At 42.4% G+C, this 24648-nt stretch overlaps 2 protein-coding genes across 11 annotated transcripts in view; one reads left to right on the top strand and one right to left on the bottom strand.

Moving 5' to 3' along the window:
• The window catches only part of LOC138738710 (uncharacterized), a 152953-nt gene that overhangs the window by 50009 nt on the left and 78296 nt on the right, over nt 1-24648 (bottom strand). Inside the window, exon 1 of one of the 8 annotated variants that reach the window (XR_011341696.1) lies at nt 9193-9217. The exons of 4 other annotated variants lie outside the window; for them this stretch is intronic. Coding sequence is in view for 2 of the 4 variants with exons in the window: in XM_069889460.1 (XP_069745561.1) it covers nt 7735-7757 (23 nt within the window). In the remaining 2 variants the exon portion in view is untranslated. Of the gene's footprint in view, nt 1-44; nt 70-7734; nt 8038-8422; nt 8444-9192; nt 9218-24648 lie in introns of those variants that run through there. 3 more of the 8 variants (XR_011341699.1, XM_069889462.1, XM_069889460.1) reach the window with 3 other exon arrangements.
• LOC138738709 (uncharacterized) overlaps nt 7438-24648 on the top strand; it is a 48674-nt gene continuing 31463 nt past the window's right edge. Inside the window, exons 1-6 of one of the 3 annotated variants that reach the window (XM_069889452.1) lie at nt 7438-7799; nt 8368-8509; nt 11043-11216; nt 11325-11660; nt 13264-13362; nt 15331-15456. In XM_069889452.1, coding sequence (XP_069745553.1) covers nt 11162-11216; nt 11325-11660; nt 13264-13362; nt 15331-15456 — 616 coding nt within the window. In that variant the 5' untranslated portion in view covers nt 7438-7799; nt 8368-8509; nt 11043-11161. Of the gene's footprint in view, nt 7800-8160; nt 8510-11042; nt 11217-11324; nt 11661-13263; nt 13363-15330; nt 15457-24080; nt 24240-24648 lie in introns of those variants that run through there. The other 2 variants (XM_069889454.1, XM_069889453.1) reach the window with 2 other exon arrangements.

The raw sequence follows: 24648 nt of genomic DNA, 5'->3' as shown, positions 1-24648 counted from the left end.
CCTGTTTTACCCTTGATCCACTGAAGGGTACTTTTAAATCTTACCTTCTCTCATCATCTTTATATGCATTTATTAATTAGTATTGGCAGGGCATACACATGGCAAGTCTTTATGATCCTGTTGCCCTGTTATGGTACCGAAGAGGCACAAAATAAAACCTAACGAGCCTCACTTGGGTCTTGGAACAGCTGGGCAATGGGTTTCAGACCACAGGGAATGTGAGGAGGCAGCTGTCAGCTGAAATGGTTGCCATGAGAACAGTGGCAATTCAGAATCTGATAGCATTGGACTTGCTGATTATGTATCAGGTCGATGTAAAGCAGTGGTATGTATCAACATGTGCTATTATAGGTCAGGAATGTTGTATATATAGTATATTCCAGACACTTCTTTGCTGCTTACATGAACTTGCTTTTCACCAGCTCATTAGTACTCAGTTATAAATGGTCATAATGTAGCGGCGGCTACACTGCTAACTGAAGGATCGCACAACCAGATGGGTTGAGTTCAGTGAGCAAAACTGACTTATTGCAGGCTGCCTGGCTGGACATATACTCCCAGCCCGGACCTGGCTGAGAACCGCGCTGGGGGGTCCCGACGCCACTGAGGCATCACGTGGGTCACCAAGTGCGGGCTTCTGAGCCCGGAGCCGAGGTCGGGAGGAAACCCCCAACGACGCCATTTTGGCCGGCTGCCCCGCCGCGTGCGTGACAAGCAGGGCCGATTCGCCTGCCTAATGGCGTAACACCACACAGCCCCCCCCCCACCCCCGAACCGGCAGCAATGTCTTTTTTTGCAGGGCGGCCTCGCTTCTTGGGTTGGGCCACAACTACTGGCTCGATGGGGTCAAGGTGAGCTGGCTTTAACCTGTCCACCGTAAACAGTTCCCTCGTACCACCGACGTCCAGTGTGAAAGTGGATCCTGAACGCTGGACGACTTTGTATGGCCCTTCGTATGGTCTTTGTAGAAGTGCTGTGGACAGGCCCCGCCTGATAAAAAAGTACTCTGCGGAGTACAGCTCGCTGGGGACTTAAGAGGCCCGTGTGCCGTGTATGGGCGGCGGTGGGGGCGTGAAGGAGTCCAACTGGGCCCAGGGCGGGGAAGTAGGCCGTGTGGTAATTGCTGGGGGTTGTGAGGTGCGTTGACGAACTCACCGGGTAGGGCTAGCAGTGCACCATAGACCAGCTCGGCTGATGACGCCCGTAGGTCTTCTTTGGGTGTTGGGCAGAGGTGAACTGGGTGCCTCGATCACTGGTGAGGTGGTTCAGGACGCCGAACTGGGCAAACCAACCATTCAAAAACACTCGGGAGCAGGAGTCTGTGGAGGCATCTGGATCACCTCGGGCCAACAAGTGGTGCAGTCTACCACTGTGAAAAGGTAACGGTTACCTCAGGAAATGGGTAAGGGTCCAACGATGTCCACATGTATGTGGCTGAACCATTCCTGGACATGTACTGAATCTTGTACAGGCGCACTGGTGTGCCTGTGTACCTTGGAAAGCTGGCAATGGGTGCAGATTCTGGCCCAGTCTGCAATCTGCTTCTGAAGCCTGTGCCAGATGAAACGTTCTGCCACCATACGGACCGTGGACCTGATGGAAGGGTGGGAAAAGGTCATGGATATGGTGGAAGGCTTGCCTGCGCCACTGCTGGGGAACCACTGGTCATGGGGTGCCCATGGAGACATTGCACAGGATGGTGCCCTCACCGTGAGGAGTTGAGAGGCCCTGGAACCATAAGCCCACGATGGCAGTCCTGAAGGCCCGCGTCTCCTTGTCGGACTTCTTGTCCCGGGCGAGCTGGTCGAAGTCAAGGCCGGGTGTCAACACACAAATTGCCAGTCATGAGAGTGCGTCAGTGACCACATTGTCTTCCCTGCCTTGTGACGAATGTCGGTGGTGAACTCCAAGATGAAGGAGAGGTGACGCTGTTGGAGGGTCGACCAGAGATCTCTTGCCATAGCGAGCGCCTGAGTGAGGGGTTTGTGGTCGGTAAAAATGGTGAAAGGCCTCCCCTCCAAGAAATAGCGGAATGACGCACCGCCAGGTACATGCCCAGCAACTCACGATAGAAAGTGCTATACTTGCGCTCTGACAGGAGAAGAAGTTGGCTAAAGAATGCCAGTGGTTTCCACTGTCCATTCACCTGCTGCTCCAGGACGGCACTGATGACTGTGGCAGAGGCATTGACGGAGAGTGCCATATACAGGTCGCTGCGTGGGTGGACGAGCAGGGTAGCCTTCGCGAGGGCATATTTCGTGGCTTCGAATGCCCTGCTGGCCTCTGGAGTCCAGGTGAGTGTCTTGTCTTTGGCCGCGATGAGGGAGAAGAGTGGCTGCATGATGTGCGCAGCACCTGCAATGAAGCAGTTATAGAAATTGACCATACCGCGAAGTCATGTAGCCCCTTGAAGTTGTCCAGGCATGGGAACTCCCTGACTGCAGTGAACTTCGTAGCGGCAGGTGTAGCTCCTTCGGCCATGATGGTATGGTCCTGGAACTGCATGGACTCTTTCCCGAACTGGCATTTGGCTGGATTGATCGTTAGGCCAAAGTTGGCCAATCGGGAGAAGAGGGTGCGCAGGTGAGACTTGTGTTGTGCCCCGTCTCTGCTGGCGCCCGAACAACATGGGTAGGAACTTGAACAAGCTGAAGGGGGTGATGATGCCGTTTTGGGTATGTCCTTGGGGTGCACCGGGGTTTGGTGATACCCACACATCAGGTCGACCTTGGAGAATACCCTCGCACCATGCAGGTTGGCCATAAAGTACTGGATGTGAGGGATCAGGTAACGGTCAGGTACTGTTGCGCCGTTAAGCTGTAGATAATTTCTGCAGGGGCGCCAGCCACCGGAGGCTTTCGGGACCAGGTGGAGTGGTGAGGCCCAAGGACCGTCGGAGCATCGAATGATCCCCAGCTCCTGCAGATGCGAGAACTCTTCCTTCACTATCTGGAGCTTATCCGGCAGGAGCCGGTGTGCCTTAGCATGGACCAGGGTGCCATGGGTGGGGATGTAATGAAACACCCCATGGCATGGTGAGGTGGTGGAAAACTGCGGCTTGAGGAGGGATGGGAACTCATCCAGGATACGCTGAAACTCATCCTTGGGCATGCTGACCGTGGCCATCTGCGGCTGCTCTGTGCAGGTGGCGTGAACCGAACGGATTGGAAGGTACGGGCATCTACCAGTCGCCTACCTCAAATATCAACCAGGAATCCGTGGGCGAGGAGGAAGTCGACATCCAGGATGGCGATTGGGAGGGACGAAATGGTGAACCTCCACAAGAAATTCTGTTGGCTGATCTGGAAGTGTACGGTTTTGTCTCCATACGTTTGAATCTCTGTCTAATTGGCTGCACAGAGGGGAGGTCCTCAAGGCCGGTTCCAGGACTCAGTGGCTGTGGCCGGGATAAGGCTGATCTGGGCCCCGGTGTCGACCGCTGACTGAATCCTGCAGGTAGAGAAGGCTGTGTTCTTGGCCAGCCCAGTTCGGCGTCCTGAACCACCTCACCAGTGATCGAGGCACCCAGTTCACCTCTGCCCAACACCCAAAGAAGACCTACGGGCGTCATCAGCTGAGCTGGTCTATGGTGCACTGCTTGTTTCCCTGGAATGAGCAGGGCTGATGACATTTCTGAGCCTTGGCTCCCCAGCACTGGTGGAAGCAGCAGAGGACTTAAGTGGATGGCTTGCTTCTGGCTATGATCTTTGAGGTCACGGCAGGGGCCGGGTGTTCCACTGCAGCACTAGAGGAAGGCTTGGCATGGTCATGGCTGGGATTTGTAACCTGCTGGACTGCTGAGTCCTCTGGGAATCGTTCGAGCAATAGCTCCTGAGCCTTTTGAGTGACCTTCCTAGGGTTGACGAAGCTCTTCTGGGACAGTAACGACCGGATGTCTTCAGGCAGATGGTCGAGGAAGATGCGCTTGAAGAGTGAGCATTTGGTGTGATCACCCATGAGTGCGAGCATCTTGTCCATCAGCTCGATTGGAGTTCTGTTCCCCAAGGTGTCGAGGCGCAGCATCCAAGTGGCACCATGGTGCCTGGAGAGTCCAAGGGAGCCGGTGAGCATCCGCTTGATGGTCCCGTACTTATCTTCCATGGGTGAGTGCTGAATGAGATGCAGCACTCATTTGGCGGTGGCCTGGTCCAGGCGATGACCGCATGGTAAAACTTGGTCGAATCCAATGAAATCTGATGGAGGTGAAACGGAGCCTCTGTATGGCTGAACCAGGTCTCTGGCTCCTGAACCCAGAAGTCAGGAAACTTGATGGCTATAGCGTTGATCAAAGGGTCATTCATGTCGGGTTCAAAGACGTTTGAACCTGTCAAGGTCACCAATTGTAGCAGCGGCTACACTGCTAACTGAAGGATCGCACAACCAGATGGGTTGAGTTCAGTGAGCAAAACTGATTTATTGCAGGCTGCCTGGCTGGTCTTATACACCCAGCCCAGTCCTGGGTGAGAGCCACTCTGGGGGCCCCCGACGTCACCGGGGTGTCACGTGGGTCACCAAGGGCAGGCTTCTGAGCATGGTGCTGAGGTCGGGAGGAAACCCCCGATGGTGCCATTTTGGCCAGCTGCCCTGCCGCGTTCATGACAAGTGGGGCCGGTTCGCCTGCCTAATGGGGTACCACCACAATAAAGTGATATAAGGTAATGAGAATGGAAGTTTTAAAGTAGTAACCAAAATAATATATAAATATAATTTTTAAAAATACTACGTTTTGATAATTCAGCATGGTTAAAGCTGATTATGAAGTTGATGAAGACAGTAAAAGACTATTATCCATTGGGTAAGGGAGCAAATCCCAAGAGAAATCTAAGAAACATACTTATATCGAATGTCCTGGAAATGTATCTGTATAAATATGCAGCCTGTGAGCCATGAGGCAGACTCTCGTGATGAGACTAGATGCTTGTGACAGTGCTTCTTGCTGTAATGGAGTTCCCACACTTTGCAAAGTGATTAAAATTTGTTTTGATAACTGTATTCATGTTTGTTTTCAAACAACCTCAGATCCACTTCAACCAATATATGCACTTTGTCTTAAACTTAGCTAATATTTCAAGGCTAACCAAATGAAATACGTCACTACTTGTTTCAGTTTTAATTACTGTCCTTTTTTGTTTCAGAATTAACTGCAGATTATTAATATGTGGGCTTTTCCTAACTGAATGTTATTTCTAGCTCTATTAGGTGAAGGATAATGATGAATAAAAGTAGTTTAGAATTCAACATCATGCAGATGAATGAATACCAAAAGATTTTCTGTTATTAAAATGACAATGTTGCAGTTTAGCCAGATCAGAAAACTGCCAATAGTTAAACAGAAAAAAAATTGTAGAAATCTGATCAAATTATTATAGCAGGACTTATTTAAGCAGTCAAACGTAGATTTAAAATCACTGTCCATTGAATTCACTGAAAGAATTCTGATCCATCATTGCCCTTTTCCAAATGTTCACATCTTGCCAAGGTTGAGAGCTTTTCACCTTGAGATGCTGAACTATGAAGGCTGGTTATAAGAGACTAGAAAATGACGACAAAAGACCGCAGAGCCCACCTCACTGACAAAAGGCAAAGGAGGAAAAACCCAACACCCAACGCCAACCAACCAATATTCCCCTGCAACCGCTGCAACCGTGTCTGCCTGTCCCGCATCGGACTTGTCAGCCACAAACGAGCCTGCAGCTGACGTGGACTTTTTACCCCCTCCATAAATCTTCATCTGCGAAGCCAAGCCAAAGATGTACTTCAAGAAAAATAAACAGAAAATGCCTTGGTTATCAAGAGAAGATAGAGATAGTACTAAAACTCAATAGATTTGAGAATTCAGGAAATTTTGGAATTCAAGGAAAAGGGATCTAGTCTTGAAAATAGGTGATAAATCAAGTGTAGAGTGAAACATAAGGCATACTGTAGCAAGCATGAGTGCAAGACTGCATGAATTTGTGAAAAGGTTAGTGGGTTGCTGCAGGAATTGGTCAGAGTGTCCCACATGTTCACAATTTGTATTCATGATTTGGATGAAAAGTACCAGGTGTAGTATATCCAAGAATGTAAGTGATGCAGAGCTATAGGGGTGCGAACTGTGAGAAGGATGCAAAGAAGCTACCAGGAATTCGAAGTAGGTGAAGTAAATGGGCAGTGACATAGCACATGGAACGTTATGAAACACAATGTGATATTATCCGCTTGAAATATATAGAAACTGGGTGCATTTTAAAATGGTGCATGACTAAAGAGTGACACTGGTCATAGCTGAAGGGTATTCATTTACATGAAGGTATTAAAGTTCATATGAAGGTGAAGCAAGAAATTAGGAAGAGAAATGCTGTTTGGCTGTTAGTGTAACAGGCACATAGATGCATCATCCTCCAAGGCATCATCGTTATTTGACTACATCTGGAACAATTTTCCTACTTGTGGAAGGAAACATGACAGAGAGAGAGTCCAAATGATTGCCCATCAACTTGATTTCCAGGTTGACCAATTTGTATGAGGTTAAACAGATTGGATTTGTGCAGAATGTAGAATAATGAATGGTAACGTAGCTCATAAGAGCAGGCAAGCATCTTATGGGGGGGGGTGTTGATAGAAGGGACACGGGGATGATGTTTCAACTGGGTTTATATCTAGGACCACAGCTTCAAAACCAGAGATTACTATTAATCTCTATCAAGAATGGTCAATGTCATCACTCAGAGGGTGGTGACAGAGACAGAAGTTTAAACATGAAAGTAGAAATCCGACTCAAAGGGCTGAGCAAAGGGCAAGGAAGCAAGTCAAAGGCTAGAATTCTCTAAAAAGAATGCTCAGTCACTAAGAATATTCACTGGAGAGGTTGATAGATTTTAAGGTTAAAGGGAATTGAGTGATATGTGGGTTTCTATACGAAAGTGATGCAGAGATAAAAGATCTGTCAAGCTCTTATAGAACAATACCACCTAATAACCTTCTTTCTGATGTTCATGTGAAAAATAAAGCAATTATGGTTTTTAGACTGCAGGCATTGTAACGGCACAATCAACAAATTGCCGTTACACGGGCAGTCTAAAAAGGAAAGTGCTGGGATTTTTAGTCAATTCCTGCACGGCGATTTATCCTGCAGGACCCCGACTACTTTTCGGGGGAAGTCTGGAGTCTAACTCACACTGCAAAACTCACCTCATGAATTCAATGTCCAGCTGATGACTCACGTAAAAGCACCGGAACTTAAGGAGTGCGGTGTAAATGACCACAAGGCGAGTAATTATGTGACTTTATGTTAATATTTTTCCAACATTGCTGTCTAAAAAAACACTATTGCATATAATGGGTAAGTAATTGTAAAGTCTTATTTGAAATGTCATTAAAGTTGATGCACTAATTAATATTTTTGAACAGTTAGAAAAATTACAAGGTTTTTTGTTTCTTGTTCAGATATTCAAGATAAAACGAAGCAAAAGATAAACCACATTTAAGTAACTGAGTGAAAACATTGAAATGCTGGAGGAGCTTGCAGTCTCCATAGGAGATAAAGATATATAACGGTCGTTTCTGGCCTGAGGCCCTCTTCAAGGTAACGGAGAAAGAGAACTGGCTGGTTAAAAAACATCACCGAGGCAGAAGTTTTTAAGACTTCAGGCATGTAACGGCAGAATCAAGGAATTTTGAGTCAATTCCTGCACCGCGATTTATCCGGCAGGACCCCTACAACTTCTTGGAGGAAGCCTGCAGTGTAAATCGTACCGGAAAAATTCGTTGACAGTCATCCACTTCACTGCACGTCCAACCCCCGCGACTGTTGCACTCAGGTACGTGCAGGCTAAAAAGGTGCCCAGTGTGAACGACCACACGGGCAGTAATTATGTTAAATATTTATCCACGATTTTCCGGACATTGCGAAATCCGACTCATCTTGTCTAAACTCGGGCTGGGTGGGAGTAAGATCAAGAAAGCAAGTCAAAACTAGCCAAAGATCCAAGAATGATCCGAGACGGTCTCTGTGGGGATCATCTAACAACTGATTCGGGGATCTTCCTGAGGTGCCGTGGCTGTTTTAATGTTAAAAACGGCTGTGTGTGTTTTAAAAAAAACACCTAAGGAATGGAATTTACTTCTCAACGGCCAAGAGCACAGTTTGGAACCAGCCCCCCCCCCCCCCCCCCCTACCAATGCCACACTATCAAGAAGAGGCCCCAGAAACAAAGTTCCTCCGTCTGGCTTCTGTCGCCTTTCCTGGCCATTTGGATGGTCTCGGAAACTGTTCATAAATTGCGTTTCTCCTGCTACCTCACACCAGTCCGCACTTTTACACGGGCAGTCTAAAAAGGAAAGGGCAGGGATTTTGAGTCAATTCCTGTACTGCGATTTATCCTGCAGGACGCCTACCACTTTTCGGGGAAAGCCCGCAGTCTAAAGCGCACCGCAAACTCACCTCATGAATTCGACGTCCCGCTGGTGACTCAGGCACCTGGACTAACACCCACAGGAACTTCGAGGGTGCAGTGTTAACGACCTCAAGGTGAGTAATTATGTTAATTTATCTTTAAAAAAATTCACTGATTTTTTTTCCCAACATTGCTGTCTAAAAAAACACTAATGTATAAAATCCGACTGCACAACTGGACCTGGAGAAGCAGTTATTTAAGATCTAACTGATAACACTGGTATTTGTGTTAGGACTTGTTCGACGCAAGTTCACACTGATCTCTCTGCTGGAGAAAGGAGGGTCCACGTACAGTCAAACGGATCAAATTATAGATGAATCTTCTGTCAGATAGTTGTTCAGGCTTCACACGTTAGAACAGTTCGTCAATTCTTGCTATTTGCTGGGCTTGGACTTTCTGTACGATGCCTCCCATCCCAAGGAGGCCCAAAACTGGCAAACACTTTCATCGATAGTCCACTGATGAATATACCAAGGTAACAATACAAGGAGAAAGTGTGGAGTTTGGAACGAGTATCTGCCGATGTCAAGCTTTCATTTCAATCCCGGTCCGTGTACAAATTATGCTTTGCCCACACATTCCACGGGTTGTATCTGTTCCAAGGTGCGCGGACTCATTAAAGTTGACCAGCCTGAATGGGCGGGTGTATTTACCTTTCTTCCCCCTTTCCATCAACACTCATTACTTTCTAGCTGGGAACTGGATCAAGTGTGTCGGTTAATCATTTTCAAACTACTGACGCGAGTGTGGCACTTACTTGTTGCCGTTCCCGTGTACATCGCTTCTCCTCCTTTGGGTGTGACAGGTGAACAAGCTTGATTCACAATCCCCTCCGTCCTTGCGCTCTCTCTTAATTGCGCCGGCCCTTCACACACTCCACCTTTCTGGAAGCGCTTCGTTCATTTGTCCCTCGTGTGGAAGGAACACAACTGGACCTCACCCCTGCCTTGAACAATCCGTCGTTTTGATCATTCGGTTGCACTCGTTATGGTAAATTTGCAGAGGACATCGTGAATTAATTGTAGTGCATTGGATATCCAGAAAATTGGACAAACGAGTAATTTGTTAGTTGTAATCAGGCCGCCGATTTAACACCCACGTTGCTGTGTAATTTGTTTTGCATTTCGAGAATTGGCGAACACCATTGGCGATGGGGGGATGTTCTCGGTCAAAATCATACAAAATTAGCTATTTAAAAAATATAACGATGCAGTCCTCCGTTCGATGAAATCCGCACATCTAACAGTTAATTAAGGAAATGAAGGGATTTGCGCTACTCTGACTGAGCTGAGCCCCAAAGTGACACGATACCAGGTAGTGCTTAAAAAACCCACACAGTACTGGAAATGCCCCAACGGGTCAGGCAGCAGTCAGGGAAAGAGAAAAAGAATGTTTCACGTCTTCATCATTAACCTGAAACGCCTGTTTTTCCTTCCACAGATGCTGAGTATTTCCAAGCTTTCTAGAATCTGCAGTGTTTTCTTTTGCCACAACAGTTTCCCTGTTGTTACAACAGCTACGTGTCACATTGCAACTGCACCTGGTTCCCGACTGCTCAAGTGAATGTATTTGTCAACCTTTCAAATTAATTTTGGCTAATTTTCGGAAATGTATCTAAGTCCCCCAAATCATGAGCGTCTGTCTCTTCCAGAGTTGGGTCTGTGTTAAGATTGACGTAGGCAAGTTCATGATTAAGAAGGGGGGGGGGGGTCAAGGGTTACGGGAGAAGGCAGGAAACTGTGGTTGCAAAGGACAGTAAATCATCCATGGAATGGCGAGCGAACTCGAAGGGCTGAGTGGCCTAATTCCGCTCCTATGTCTTATGGTCTTAAGAAACAAATTGCGCTGCAGTTAATTATTATAATTGCATCTTCAAGGGTACCTTGCATTGTTGATGACCATAGGAATGAGGTACATAACCGCTCACCGGATATACGAGAAACAAGACGGAATGAACTCCACAGGGGCAATTAAGCTACTTCAATCCCCTTTTACTTAATTTGAATAAAATACCATTGATCAGAACATTAAGCACCTAAAATGTTACCTGCTTCTCTCTGCACAGATGCCGCCGGACCTATTAAGTGCTTCTATCGTTTTTCTGTTTTTATTAGAGATCAGGCTTGTCCGTATATGTAACAATCCAGCAGCCAGTTGCCACACTTCCTGATTGTAAATAACCATATAACTGTTTACGGCGTGGAAACAGCCCGTGAACTCATTCCAATGTGATTTGAGTTGGACTCGTTTTAACTCATTTCAATGGTCATAATTTCCAACGTGAGACCAAGTTGAAGATGTGACGCTTCTTCAGGCCTATTTCTTAATTCTCAGATGCGGTGTGGCGAGTTTGGAGAACTGGGTGACTGCATATTCTATTACGCCCTGATGTTACATTCAAACATACCACCATCACCACATAGTGATCGGATTCCAGTAAATGCCGCCTGCAAATTTCACGTATCCTGTGATATTTGTATTCTACCTCCTTAAATGTTGGATACTTTCTAGTTTTATTTCCCCAAGAGGGACAACCATTGCAATCCGTGGCCCTTCCTTTAATCACAGGCTGAAGTTTTGTATTTTAATGTAAAACTAATATTTCAGTTCGGTTACTCGCCCTTATTTCCTCTAACCACTACCTGAGCGGAGGCGAGACTCACTGGCTGATGCTACGAGATTGAACCAACTGCATTCAGGTTGAAGGTGCAGAATTGGGCTCGACGATGAACTGGTCAGCATCGTCCATGGCGATGGCACTCTGCAGCTGTTGGCTACAAGGTAAACCGTGACCAGGCCACTTTGGGCAATTCGGATTCTGTTCGGGGTTAACTGTCTTTTAACCCTGTCTCCGTCCCCCTCCTCCCCTCCCTCCCCCTCTCCCCCCAGTAGCACTGCAGGTGGCGGCCACAGAAGCAAGCGTCAAGGTTATAAACGGTACGGTCAATGGCAGTATATTCCTAGCGGGGCCAGTCATTGGATCCTCGGAGCAGATACTAACCGTGGAATGGAAGTACTCCAACGGCTCGGTTTGGCGCTGTGTCGGCAAGTTGTTATCAGATTCGAGAACATTTCTCTTCAACTACTCGGACAGAGTTAACTTGTATCCGAATGGTTCGCTCTCCCTCAAAAATGTGCAGGTGAACGATTCCGGCATATATTCCAGCACAGTCACCGTTCAGAATGGAAAAGAGTTGACCCAGATCACCAAGGTGAACATATTCGGTGAGCATGTCCCTGCAGTCGGCGTCTGCTCCCGTATCCCTTGCAGCGCTTTAAGACCACTGTTAACAAATCTTATCTGTTTAATTACTTTAATAAACTATTCGGGAAGACAAAATAGGAAAGTAGAAAATGCTGAAGATACTAAGTTGGTCAAGCTGCAACAGTTTGTGGAGCGAGAAACAGTTTTACTATTTCAGAACGATGACCTTTTATTAGATTCTGGAAACATGAAGACTAAACGAGTTTAAGGGTCCAGAGAATGGAGGGAGGGGAGAGCAGAATCTAGGGGGAGGGTCAGATAAGGTCGAGGACAGGGGAGACGGAATCACACCAGTGGGAGGTGAAAAAATGTTGAAAAAATGACAAAGGGAAAATCAATTAAATCTGAAACGATTCGAAAATGGCAGAGAAAAAGTGAGATGCAAGGCTGGGATGTCAGACGACATATTTAGGGTTTCTGGCTATTTTTCAGGTTATTTTGGACCCAATGGAATGAATTCACAGATCACACTCGTATTTTTGTTACTATGTTCCAGGGTAACCATCATTTTACTTGAAAAACGATGTGTATACTTTTAAGGTTAAAGTGGTTTCTTTATAACTGTTAAAGTCACCATTTATTGACAGATATAAGTGACTAAACACTTCAGGTTGTAGGAACTGCAGGAAACACCACATTTTTTTCTGTTGACTGCAGTTTAAGTTGCTGTGGATGGCCAGAGGAACACCAAGGGAAATTCATTCCCGTCACACCATCTGCTCAGGGCAAAGCCAACCGAAAACTACAAAGGCAGGAGTGCTCATCAACCAGCTCAAGTTGGAACTTTTATTATTAAAGTTTGAATGGAAAATGAAAAATACATTATCAGAATTTTTAAAAAAAAAAATCAAAAAGTTGAATGGAGAAAGAGGCTGAGGGAACTAAGTTTTGAACCCAAGTCTATCTACCTGTCATGTATAGTGGATGGTATTTTTCGGGTTTATCTCTGACTCAAAGGTCATGTTCCAGGACCAGCATTGCAAATAAATAGAGATGTGCTAGGTACACCAGCCATAACAAGCACAAAGTTCAAGGGCAAGTCATGAACAGCCCCTAACCTTAGGATGAACTGGAACCAGCCTGACTCAACCACCCTGTCTTAAAGCAGAAAAGCAGGTCAGGAGCACGGGTCAGCTTATTCAGTACATCTGTGTTGCAAAAGACAGCACGGAAGTCAGAAGGTGATTGACTAACCTTTGTCAACTTGTGGGTAAAATATGTCTTTTATGAAACACAGACATGGCTAAATACAATTCAAAACAGGCCTGGTCCATTTGATCTACCTCCTCACTGGTTGACTCTCCTGCAGGTTTAATTCTTTAAAGGATCAACTGATACTTTGAAAGGATTCATCCATGGGAAAGGCCTGACGGTAGCTTAACTCTGTTTTTGCGGGGTTTTCTGACCTTCTCCGTGGCTTTGTCCACCTGGGTTACAGAGTTTCTCCTCTGCCCTCAACCCAGGTGGAATGGGAGACTGACTAACCGTCCTCACTGTATGACCATGTCCTAATTCACAAGCAGGTGTATTAATAACAGGCCATTTCTCATTAATTTCTCAAAGGAAATTTTGCTTTTGAGAGAATGGAGACAGAAAATAATGAATGGAGCAAAAAAGCAGAATTCAACCAAACCCACCACATCAAAAGTAATGAAAACAATGGTAAGAATAATGTCAAATCAGCCATCTACACTTTTTATAAAAAAAATATACTTTCTGCAATTTTCCATAATGCAATGCAGGTTTAGGAGATTAACTTACAAAGCTCAAGGGCTAGTTGGGTTTATTATGCAGAGAGAGAAATTTTTTTCTTATTTTTAATATTGTCTGACAATTATTAAAAACTAATTCCAACAAAACTAGTTATTTTATCTCTATAACTCGTTCTAACATTCTCTTAATTACTGGGTATGGTATTTGGAGGAAGTTACAATCTTTCAATAATTTGATAGTTTATCTCAATCTCATTATGAAGCCTGAAAGGAAAAAGAGTTATTCTTTTAATTAGGAAGTCCCTCACAGCAAGAATAATACACTTCCACTGCATTTATATGGGTTCTGAGATGAGTGAAGTCAACAAGGGAAATGCAGAAAGCTCCAGGCAGGGAGACTGGATGGGTAGTTTGTAAGATCATATACTCCTTCTGTCATTTATATTTCTATTTGGTCCCCCCAATGCATGGACTTGAGTTCTCAGTACTATTCCAAAAAGTTATTATTCACATGCCAAGAATTACCAAGGGTCAGTGTGGAGATGGTTTTCTTCAAGGAAGCTTTAAGCGCATCTCTCAGTTTTTTTTTCTTCATTCCACCTAGCATTTGCTTCTTTTGACAGAAAGAAAGGTCTGATTTTAAAGGTTTGATCAGACATGTAATTACCCTGGCCTGTCCAGGGGAACTATGACTTAGTCTGGGGATGTTTGCTTATGAGAGGACATTTGGGAGATGAATATAGTGAGACAATATTCATGGGCACTGTTTAGCTATCAAAGCCATGATGCTGTAGTAAAACTCTAATCCAGTGATTTTCAAACTTTTTCTTTTCACTCACATACCACTTTCAGTAATACCTATGCCATCGGTGCTCTGTGATTAGTAAGGGATTGCTGAACGTGGTATGTGAGTGGGGAGAGAAGGTTGAGAACCACTGCTCTAGACCCAAATGTTATTGAAATATTTTGCTTGAGAAAAATTGTCATTGGCCCATTTCCTTTGGAGTTATGAAACCGTGCACATAACAAGTCAATTAGGTACAATTAAAACAGTGGTTTTCAAACTTTTTCTTTCCACTCATACCACTTAATCAATCCCTTACTAATCACATAGCACCTATGGCATAGGGAATACTTAAGGTGGTATGTGAGTGGAAAGAAAAAGTTTGAAAACCTCTGTTTTAATTGTACCTAATTGACCCGTTATGTGCACGGTTTCACAACTCCAAAGGAAATGGGCCAATGGCAATTTTTCTCAAGCAAAATATTTCAATAACATTTGGGTCTAGAGCAGTGGTTCTCAACCTTCCCTTCCCACTCACATATCACCTACAGCAATCCCTTACTAATCACATAGCACCTATGGCATAGGGAATACTTAAGGTGGTATGTGAGTGGAAAGAAAAAGTTTGGAAACCCCTGATCTAATCAGTTATCTGATTCTTTGAAAATTTTGATGGGTTGGTATCTGGCTCAACAGGCCACTGTTTGCTTTGCTCTTTTTAAATTCACCAGTGAATGGTTCTCTGCACTCCTTTTAAATTCACTTGGAACCTGTTTCCTGTGCTCTTTTTATCTTGATCACAGACACTTTTCCCAAGCACCCTTTAAATATATTTGGACCACATTTTCAGCAATTTCCATTAAATTCATTACTGCCCTAGTTACAACAATCCCTTTAAACTCGATGAGTTATCTGGAAAATGTATATACCACTACATAACTAATTTATAAAAAAAACCAAATTCCTAATATAATGGGATATTAACAAAAGTGATTTGTAATACTCTAGAAAATCTGCCAGTCTACATTACCAAAATCCAGATTTTTGGAGTTTTATTTAATCCCTCTTGAATCAATTTTTACTTGTGGAATATATTTCATTCCAAAATTCTCATCAGATATTCCTTTTTTTTAGGTTACACTTTGGAAAATTGTGCTTATGTTGGTTTACTCACTGGAACAGCAATAGGACTATTAGTTATCATTTGTGTATCAACGTGGGCTATTGTGAAGTCTTGCAGGACAAGATCAAGCAAGCAAGGTAAAAACAGAAATCATATATTGCCATATTATTAAGAGAAAGATAAATTCTGCACAAAGTACATGTCGAGATTTAATAGCACAAATTTAAAAAAAAAGGATTAATTACATCCAGATTTAACCATAATCTAGAAATCTAGAGCATTTTTATATCACCAAAATATATCCTGGATATATATATATATATATATATATATATATTCTTTCTTTGGCTTGGCTTCGCGGACGAAGATTTATGGAGGGGAATGGCTAAAATATTTGACAATTCTTCACATTTTCAGATGCAGCTTTTCAGAAAATCTTTAATGGCACATTAATCAATTAATCTATGGAACCGTGTAGAGTGGGAATTTTAGGTTAAAACGACAAAATCAATCCATTAAGGCTGCATTTTTATGATTGGTTTGGTGATAAATTGTTTAATTAATGTTTAAATTTTAACATCACTGTAAATCCATGATTTACCACAAGGTGAGGGGAAGGGCCTTTTTAAAAAAATCTTGAATCACTTGGTTGTCTGAAAGACTCAATGCCTTGATAGATCATACCACAGCCACCTAGTAGCTATATTGATACATCACTGAAATTCATATAGAGCATATGATAATAATAGTCTTATTTTACTGAGGGACATTTAATGAACATATTGAATTTATGAAACCAATCATAAAAATGCAGCCTTAATGGATTGATTTTGTCGTTTTAACCTAAAATTCCCACTCTACACGGTTCCATAGATTAATTGATTAATGTGCCATTAAAGATTTTCTGAAAAGCTGCATCTGAAAATGTGAAGAATTGTCAAATATTTTAGCCATTCTTCTCATGCTGAGGTTTTGAATATAGAAGCAGGGAAGTGTTACTCCAGTTGTATAAGGCCTTGGGAGGCCACATCTTGAGCATTGAGTGCATTTCTGGTCTCCTAATCTAAGAAAATACAATCTTGCCTTTGAGGGGGTTTGAAAAAGATTGCATAGACTCATTGGAATTGAGAAGAATGAGGAGGAGGGGGGGGGGGTCCTCATTGAAACGTATACAATTCTGAGAGGAATAAACAGGTTAGATGCAGGAAGTATGTTCCCAATAGTGGGGAAGTCTACAACAAGGGATGACAGTCTAAGAATAAAGGAAAGCTACGTTGGATCAAGATGAGAAGAAATCTTTTTACTCAGAGTTGTGAACTTATGGAACTCCCTGCCACAGAAACTTGTTGAGCCTGGTTCCTGAAATATATTCTAAAGGGAGTTAGATGTGGCCCTCTTGGCCAAAAGAATCAAGGGATATGGAGAGAAAGCATAAATAAAATGTGGACGTCATATGATCAGCCATGATTGTATTGAATGGTGATGCAGGAGGATCTTCTTTTTTCAACGTTTCTATGAAAAATATACGCAATGCTCCCACAGAGATACACCTCAATGTTTTTTTTTAAAAACCATGTATTTAGTTCTATTTTATCATATATAGATATTAAGATCTAAAAATTGACAGAGTGGATAATAGGAATGAAGCCCAAAAGCTTGGTTAGAGATGAAAGATTAAATATGGATGAAGAGACATTAGAACAATAAATGCACATGAACAAAAGTGAAGAGATGAGAGAAATTACATTATTCTGATCATGATATTTCACTTTTTGGAAAATGTAGAACACGTGGTTGCCGTGCAAGTTGACTTGCATTAGTTGGGGGATTGAATTCAAGAGCTGGGAGGTAATGTTGCAGCTGTACAAAACTCTGGTTAGACCACACTTCGAGTATTGTGTTCAGTTCTGGTTGCCTCATTGTTGGAAGGATATGTAAGCTTCAGAGAGGTGGAGAGGAGATCTACCTGGATCCTGCCTGGACTGGAGATAATGTCTTACAAAGCAAAGTTAATCAAACTAGTGCTTTTCTCTTTGGAATGATGGAAAATGAGAGGTGACATAATAGAGGTGTGTAAGGTTATTTGAGGCATAGGTAGGTTGGATAATCACTACCTTTTTCCTGGGGGGGGGGGGGTGGTGCAATGGCCAATACGAGAGGACATCAGTGTGAGGTGAGTAGAGGAAAATTGAAAGGATGTGTCACTAGTAGGCTTTTTTTATGCACAGAATGTTGAGTTCCTGGAATGCATTGCCAGGAATGGTGGTGAAAGCTGAGACAAAGGAAGACTCTTAGATAGCTACACAGGCGTAACAAATATGGGGATCATGGGCTGTGAGGATTGGAAGGATTATGGTGGCTAGATATGGAGTACTTAATTTAATTTAGAGAGATAGCATGGTAATAGGCCATCCCAGCCCATGAGCCTGCGACGACTAATAACACTATGTGACCAATTAATCTACCAACTCTGTTCATCTTTGGAATGTGGAAGGAAACCGAAGCACCCAGAGGAAACACATGTGGTCATAAGGAGAATAGACATATTCATTCCAAACAGTGACAGACTCAAACCCAGGTCACTGGGGCTGTAAGAACATTGTGCTAACTGCTGCGCTAACCATGCCAACCAGGTTAGTGTAGGTTTAATTGAATATAATTTAGACATACAGTAAAGTTACAGGCCCTTCTAGCCCACAAGCCCGTGCATCCCAAATTCCCCAATTAACCTACAACCCTGTTACGTTTTGAAGAGTGGGAGGAAACCAGAGCACCCAGATGAAACTCACACAGATATGGGAAGAATGTATAAACTCCTCACTGACACCAGATTCAAACATTGTTGACTCACCGCTACGTTAATCCTGGTGCCCTGCTCCACTAGCCGTGCTCTTTACCCAGGTCGTCCCAACATTAAGGCTAAAAGCCTTGTACCGTGCTCTACTGTTCTATGTTTGTTTTTGGTAATGGATCTCGACCACAGACACTTCTTGCGTGGGGGGTGAATAAACCCACAAGTGCCATTCAACAATTTCTTATGTGATGTTCTTTACGTTGACTGCACACATGAAAGGATTATGGAAATAACCTCACATCTAAATAATGGAATGGACTTTAAAGGATGGCGTGCAATATAAAAGTTAACTCTACAGATGATTCATACAGAGAGTATTGAACAATCCATTCTATCAATTTCTGCACCAATAAATGTCATATAACCATATAACCATATACAGCACAGAACAGGCCAGTTTGGCCCTAATAGTCCATGCCGTAACAATTCCCCACCCTCCTAGTCCCACTGACCAATATAATCATATACAGCATGTAAGCAAAATTATCCTTTCTGAAAAAAATCTTAGAATAAATACAAAATGAATCCTTGGCATTCTTTAAATAATTAGTAATCATAATGTATTTACTTTTAGAAACAAAATATTACAAGAATGGCATTTTAAAATTACGTAGTCACAGCAAAACTCGTTTATAAAGCTACAAATTCTCGCAGCAAAGATTTGACGTGGTTTTGAGGGGCAATTTTGTGAACATCTGGAGAAAGTTTAGAAAAATTGACTTGGATATGGAAAGCTGATTCCATTGGGTTTAAAGTCTGTCTGTAAGGGAAAGGCTGAAACTGACCAAAAGGAAGATTATCTGGAATTTTCAAACAGAGGCAGTTTTCATTCAGTACCTGGTCAGTAATACAGGTGCTCATAGCTGCTGAGGGAAAAATAGATGCTCAGAATGAAGTGTCAATTGCAATTTTAAAACAACCTGCTTTAAGGATAAAACTGGTCCAAGTCGGACTTCAAATCATCAGAATCAAAGGCAATATTGTCATTGGCATGGAAAACCGGAAAGCAAGCAGGACGAAAAGGCTAAAGAGCAGTTGCTCTGATAGAGTTTGACGGGTGTGTTTAAATGATAGCGGTGATAAGTATCCAAGCATTATTTTCCAGTTTAAAATCTCCACCCAACTTAAAGTCCAGTTGGACATTTTAATTTTTGCTTTGCCATGCTTGAATGTTTATGTTTCAGAAATGTGCCAGGGAGAATCACTTTTTTTTAAAAAAACAAATACTTCAGAGCCAGTTTCTTTTTTTCTGTTGTAATCTTTTATTTATAATTTTAATATACTGAACAATCAAACCAAATGTAAAACATCTAGAAAAAACCTCTGTCCACCCACCCCCCCCACCCCCCGCCATCTTCTAAGTTTCCTTTATCTTTAAAAATGCCAAAGACCACATTTCCATGAGTCACACCTGCGCACTCTTTCTGTGTTCTTCAAATCGGGTGGAGGCTTCCACCAGACAGTTTCTCACACTTCCAAATTTCAATTGTCTCAGTCGACAGATCAGGTTATCACTTTCATCATTTTCATCATCATTTTCACACCGAGCACATCATATCAAAGTGAAAGTATTAATAAAGTGGGATTAGTCTGAGAAATTGCCCTCAATTCTCACTTTCTCTCTCTCTCTCTCTCTCTCTTCATTTCTTACCTCCCCCCACCCCCAACCCGCCTTAAGGAGTTCTAATGACTTGAAGCCCATTTAAGATAAAGATCAGGGGGAATTTCCTCTCTTATAGAGCTGAAAATCTTTGGCGTTCTTAACCTTTGAGAGTAGTGGATGTTGACAAGATATTGCCAAATTATAGAATCCAGACTTCAATAAACACAATGGTGATATAACTCCCTTTAAGATAGGATGACTGAAAGGGGGTAGTGGGTTTGTTCTTGGAAAAAATATAAAGAGCATAAAAAATGGAAGTACGAGTAGGCCACTTGGACCATGCAGCCATTCAGAAAGATAATGGCTGATTTGAGTTAGGTTTCAAATCTCTGCCCATTTACATTTGCCTCAGCTTGTCTATAGGCTAGTCATTGGTGCAGCTCAATCTTGAATACATTCAACTTCTTTGGCTCTATAGGGTAGAGAGTTCTAAATATTTACAACCTTCCAAGCAAAGAAATTCCTCCTCTTGAATAGGCAACTCATTGTTCTGGAATTAGGCCACATAGTTTTAGATTTCTTCTTGAGTGGAAGCATCCCATCGAATCATTCAGCATGGAACAAATCCTTTGGCCCAATGGGTCCAAGTCGATCAATATGGTATTCTGGACTAATCACATTTGCCTGCACTTGGTCTGTATCCCTCAAAGTCCCTGTGATCCACAAGTTTGACTAATTGTCTTTTGAATATTGTTATTGTGCCTTCTTTGACAGTTTTCCTTTGGCAGCTTGTTCCATATACGGACCATCCTCTGAGGCCAAAAAATATCCTCCCAGGTCTTGCCTAAACTTTTCCTTCTCAAGGGGGAAAATCTGTGAGCATTCACTTTGCCCATGCCCCTCATAATTATATAAACCTCTAAGTTCACCCTACATCCTCCTTCACTCTGGGGAATATAGGCCTATTATTTCCCTACAACTCAATCCCTTCAGTCCCAGCAACATCCTTCTGAGTCTACTCTGAAACCCTTCCAATTTGTTGATATCCTTTCTATGGCTGGGCAACCAGAACTGTGCAAACCACTCCAGATGTGGTCTCACCAATTCCTTGTACAGCTGAATCATGACCCAGCTTTCCAATGAAGCTCAATGTTCCAAATGTCTTCTTCAGCACCTTGTCTATTGTGATTGCCACTTTCAAGGAACTATGGATCTGTACTCCCAAGGTCTGTTTTTTCCTTCAGGACTCTGCCTTTCATCATGTAAGTCCTGGTTTGAGGAACAATGCCTCACACCTGGCAGAGTTAAATTCTATTTGCCACTTTTGGCTCACCTTCCCAATTGATCTAGATCCTGTTGTAAACTTAGATATCCTTCATCATTGTCCAATACACCACCTATTTTGGTGCTAGCTGCAAATTTATGAATGCAGTTAACTGCATTAATATAAATGACAAACAGTGGGGCCCTGTATTGACCCCTGCAGCATACAATTGAAAACAGGCCTCCAATTAGAAAAAAAAAATCCTTCCACTATTACCCACTGCCTCCTTCTACTCTGCTTGTTTTGAATCCAACAAGCTAGCTCACCTTTGACTCCATGTGATTGAACCTTCCAGACTAACCTGCCTTACAGGACCTTGTCAATGACCTTGCTAAAGTCCACATGTATAATATCCACTGCCCTGTCCTCATCAACCTCTTGGTTGCTTCTTCACACACTTATCCATAGTGACTACCTCCAATCTGTCTCTGAACATTCAAATTATGGTAGATCTTGGCCCTCAGAATCTCCTCCAGCAATTTTCCAATCACTGGCCCATAGTTGCCTCTCTTGTTCTAAATAACAGCAAATTTGCCACTCTCCAGTCTTCTGGCACTTCACCCAGGTGCAACAATGATGAAAATATCTCAGCAAGGGCCTCCACAATTTATCTCTCGCTTCCCACAAAGTGTGAGGATGCCTTCACAGGGCCTAGGGATTTGCCCACTGTAATACACTCCAAGGGTGCTAAAATTTCCTCTCTGGTACTTCTGATATGCTTCGACACTTCAACACTGGTTTCCTTCAGTTCTTTGGCTTTCATGATCTCCTCCACTGTAAAGACTGGTGAGAAGTATTTATACAAAACCTCACTCATTACCTGTGTAGATGGCCCTTTTGATCTTTAATGGAACCAATTGTCAAACTAGTCACCTTTTAGTATATTTTGGGAATCTGTTGGGATTCTCCTTTATCCATGGACATGTATCCCAAGGTTCCTCTGTTTATCAATACTCTCGCGTGCCCATCATTTACTGTGTTTGTCTCACCTTTATTTGACCTCACAATATGCATCACTTTACATTTATCAGATTAAATTTCATCTGCATTGGCCTGCCCAATTTACCATCTGATCAAAATTTTTCTGTAGCCTGAGGCTATCCTCGCTTTCCACAACATTAAATTTTTGTGACATCTGCAAATTTACCAATTCCATCCATTTGTTAACATTTAAGTAATTAATGCTTTGTAACAGCCTAACAAATCTAATGATCTATTTTTATATATTTTACTAGTTTACTTTCATAATCCATAATGACTCTTCATTTCTTGTTAGTCATACTTTCCTGGTTTCTAAATGTTTCCCAGTGTTCTGATGCACCACCACTGATGCACGCACATTGTATGGCTTTCTTTCAATTTGACACCAAGTTTGGTTCATCTGTACATTGTACTCATGGAATGACAATGAACTCTCATGCTATCAAATTCTTTGGTTAGCCATTTATAGATTATCTTTCTCATAGTCTTTATTTCTCCATCAAATATATCTTTGAAAATCCCTTTAATACCTGCTACTTACTATTTTACCATTTTAATTTATTTTCCAAGTCTTTTTTATCCTCTGCTATTGCTTTTATTTAAATTTAAGACATTAGTTGAGACAAAAATGACTTTGCGATTAAACTGTGAAATTCCATCATACTTACTAAATTATCTCCAGAGCATTATTTATCCTTGGATACTTAATCCTGACTTAATATTCATGGCCACATTCTTAGTGACCTGTTCCTTTAGGTAAATAACAACCACACCACAAAAGTTAAAGGCATTGATCATCTCTAACAAGACAGATGACTTTTATCATTTGTTATTTCATATCTTTAGCCAAAAGCTGAATCTTTTCTTAGTCTTTGAGACAAGATCATTTTTCATTACTGTGCTGATCTATTCCTTTATCAACAAACCACCACCACCTCTTTTTACCTCTTTGATTGTATTTGAAATATCACATTGGAATATTCAGCCCCATCTCTTGCAAGCATGTACCTGTAATAACTATCCAATATACTTGTGTAATCGTCAATACCGTGTAATAGTTGACCACCACCTTTTTTTTGGCCCAAAATTTGTGTTTGCATAAGACCTGTGTAAATGTTGGCCCCAATTGCCCACTCATCCAAGCTCCCGACACCTGGACTGCCTGCCCACCCAAGCTCCTGATGCTCTGAACGCAGATTCTCACCCTGACCGCTCATCCAAGTTCCCGATGCCCCAAACACGGACTCACCACCTGGTCCCAGCCATCCGAACTCCCGGTGCCTTGAACGACGCAGGTACTTACTGCGGTGAAAGGTATGACCCTTATAAAGGTCAACACCCCCCCTCCCCAAATTTGACCTGAAAAATTGGTCCAAAAAATTTGACAATTATACAAGTATATATGTTATTAATTCATATTCTTTCTATCTGTGCCATCAGTTAGTGTGTTGTGTTGTGAATACTGTATGCATTCAGGCAATACTTTTTTTAAACTTTTTTTCATTTTTTTTCTTGTCAAATCTATTTTAGTCACACATTATGCTTGTACGCTGTGCTCACATAGCCAAAAGTGTGGCTCATTTCTTTTCTCTGGGAGGACAATAGCTTTTTTTTTTAATCATACAGACTTTCCATATGGGGACATCACCAATATTGTTATGCTACAAATGGAAATTTTAGTAAGAAATATTATTTGAATTCATAGTCCTTTTATATCGCTATCCCTGACTCTCAACAGAATGAATTTAGTACCTGTTAAGTCTAAACCAATTTCCAGTGGCACTCGGTTCGTCATTTAATCTAAAATTATGAAGATGTAATACTCAAAATTACTTAACATTAATGTACCATATGGAGGAATTCATACATTATTCCTTATGCAGTACATTAATTGTAAAACTATGAGTAAGTATAATTGTAAAACTAAGAGTAAATATAATTTTATCCCCATCTTCTTGGAAGAAAGGAGTTACTTTGTGTTATCATTTTATCCCAACAGATAAAAGAAACAAAGCTAAACGATCAGAAGGAGTCATAAATTTGAATGATGACATCTATGAGAAAATGGGGAAGGTGCCAGAATAAGTGTCAATATGTAGGCCAAGATGTTGATCTGTGAAATTTAAAAATAAAAAAAATGACCATGTACAGATGAAAATGATCTTAAAGTATGTAAACTGGTTTTGTGCACATTTCTGTGTCGAGTTAGTGTTCTTGGTTAATCAGATTGGCACAGGAAGGTGAGAGATTTTGTTGTAAACAGGCATTCCACTTGCTCAAATGATGTCAGCGGCAGAGCTAAATTTGTTTTTCATGTGATTTACAACTATGTTGGTCTGAATTACAACTGGCTGTGTTCATAAAGTCCGGCTTCAATTAATATTGAAGGCTCAAACTCACTGTGACCTAGAGGTTAGACGTCTCTCCTGTGATGTTAGACAGAGTGCTATATTTAAATGGTCTAGAGCAAATTGAGTTTGGAGGCAATGAAGCTCTTGACCATGAAGCCTACACCAGATAGGCGTCGTTCATCCGAAGGCTTGCCAGACCAGTAGAGTGTGTAGCCC

Source organism: Narcine bancroftii, chromosome 7 (assembly GCF_036971445.1).
Source record: "Narcine bancroftii isolate sNarBan1 chromosome 7, sNarBan1.hap1, whole genome shotgun sequence".
In the NCBI taxonomy this organism is placed as follows: Eukaryota; Metazoa; Chordata; class Chondrichthyes; order Torpediniformes; family Narcinidae; genus Narcine; species Narcine bancroftii.
The sequence above is the reverse complement of the archived record's forward strand: the minus strand, read 5'-3'. Positions and strand labels throughout refer to the sequence as shown.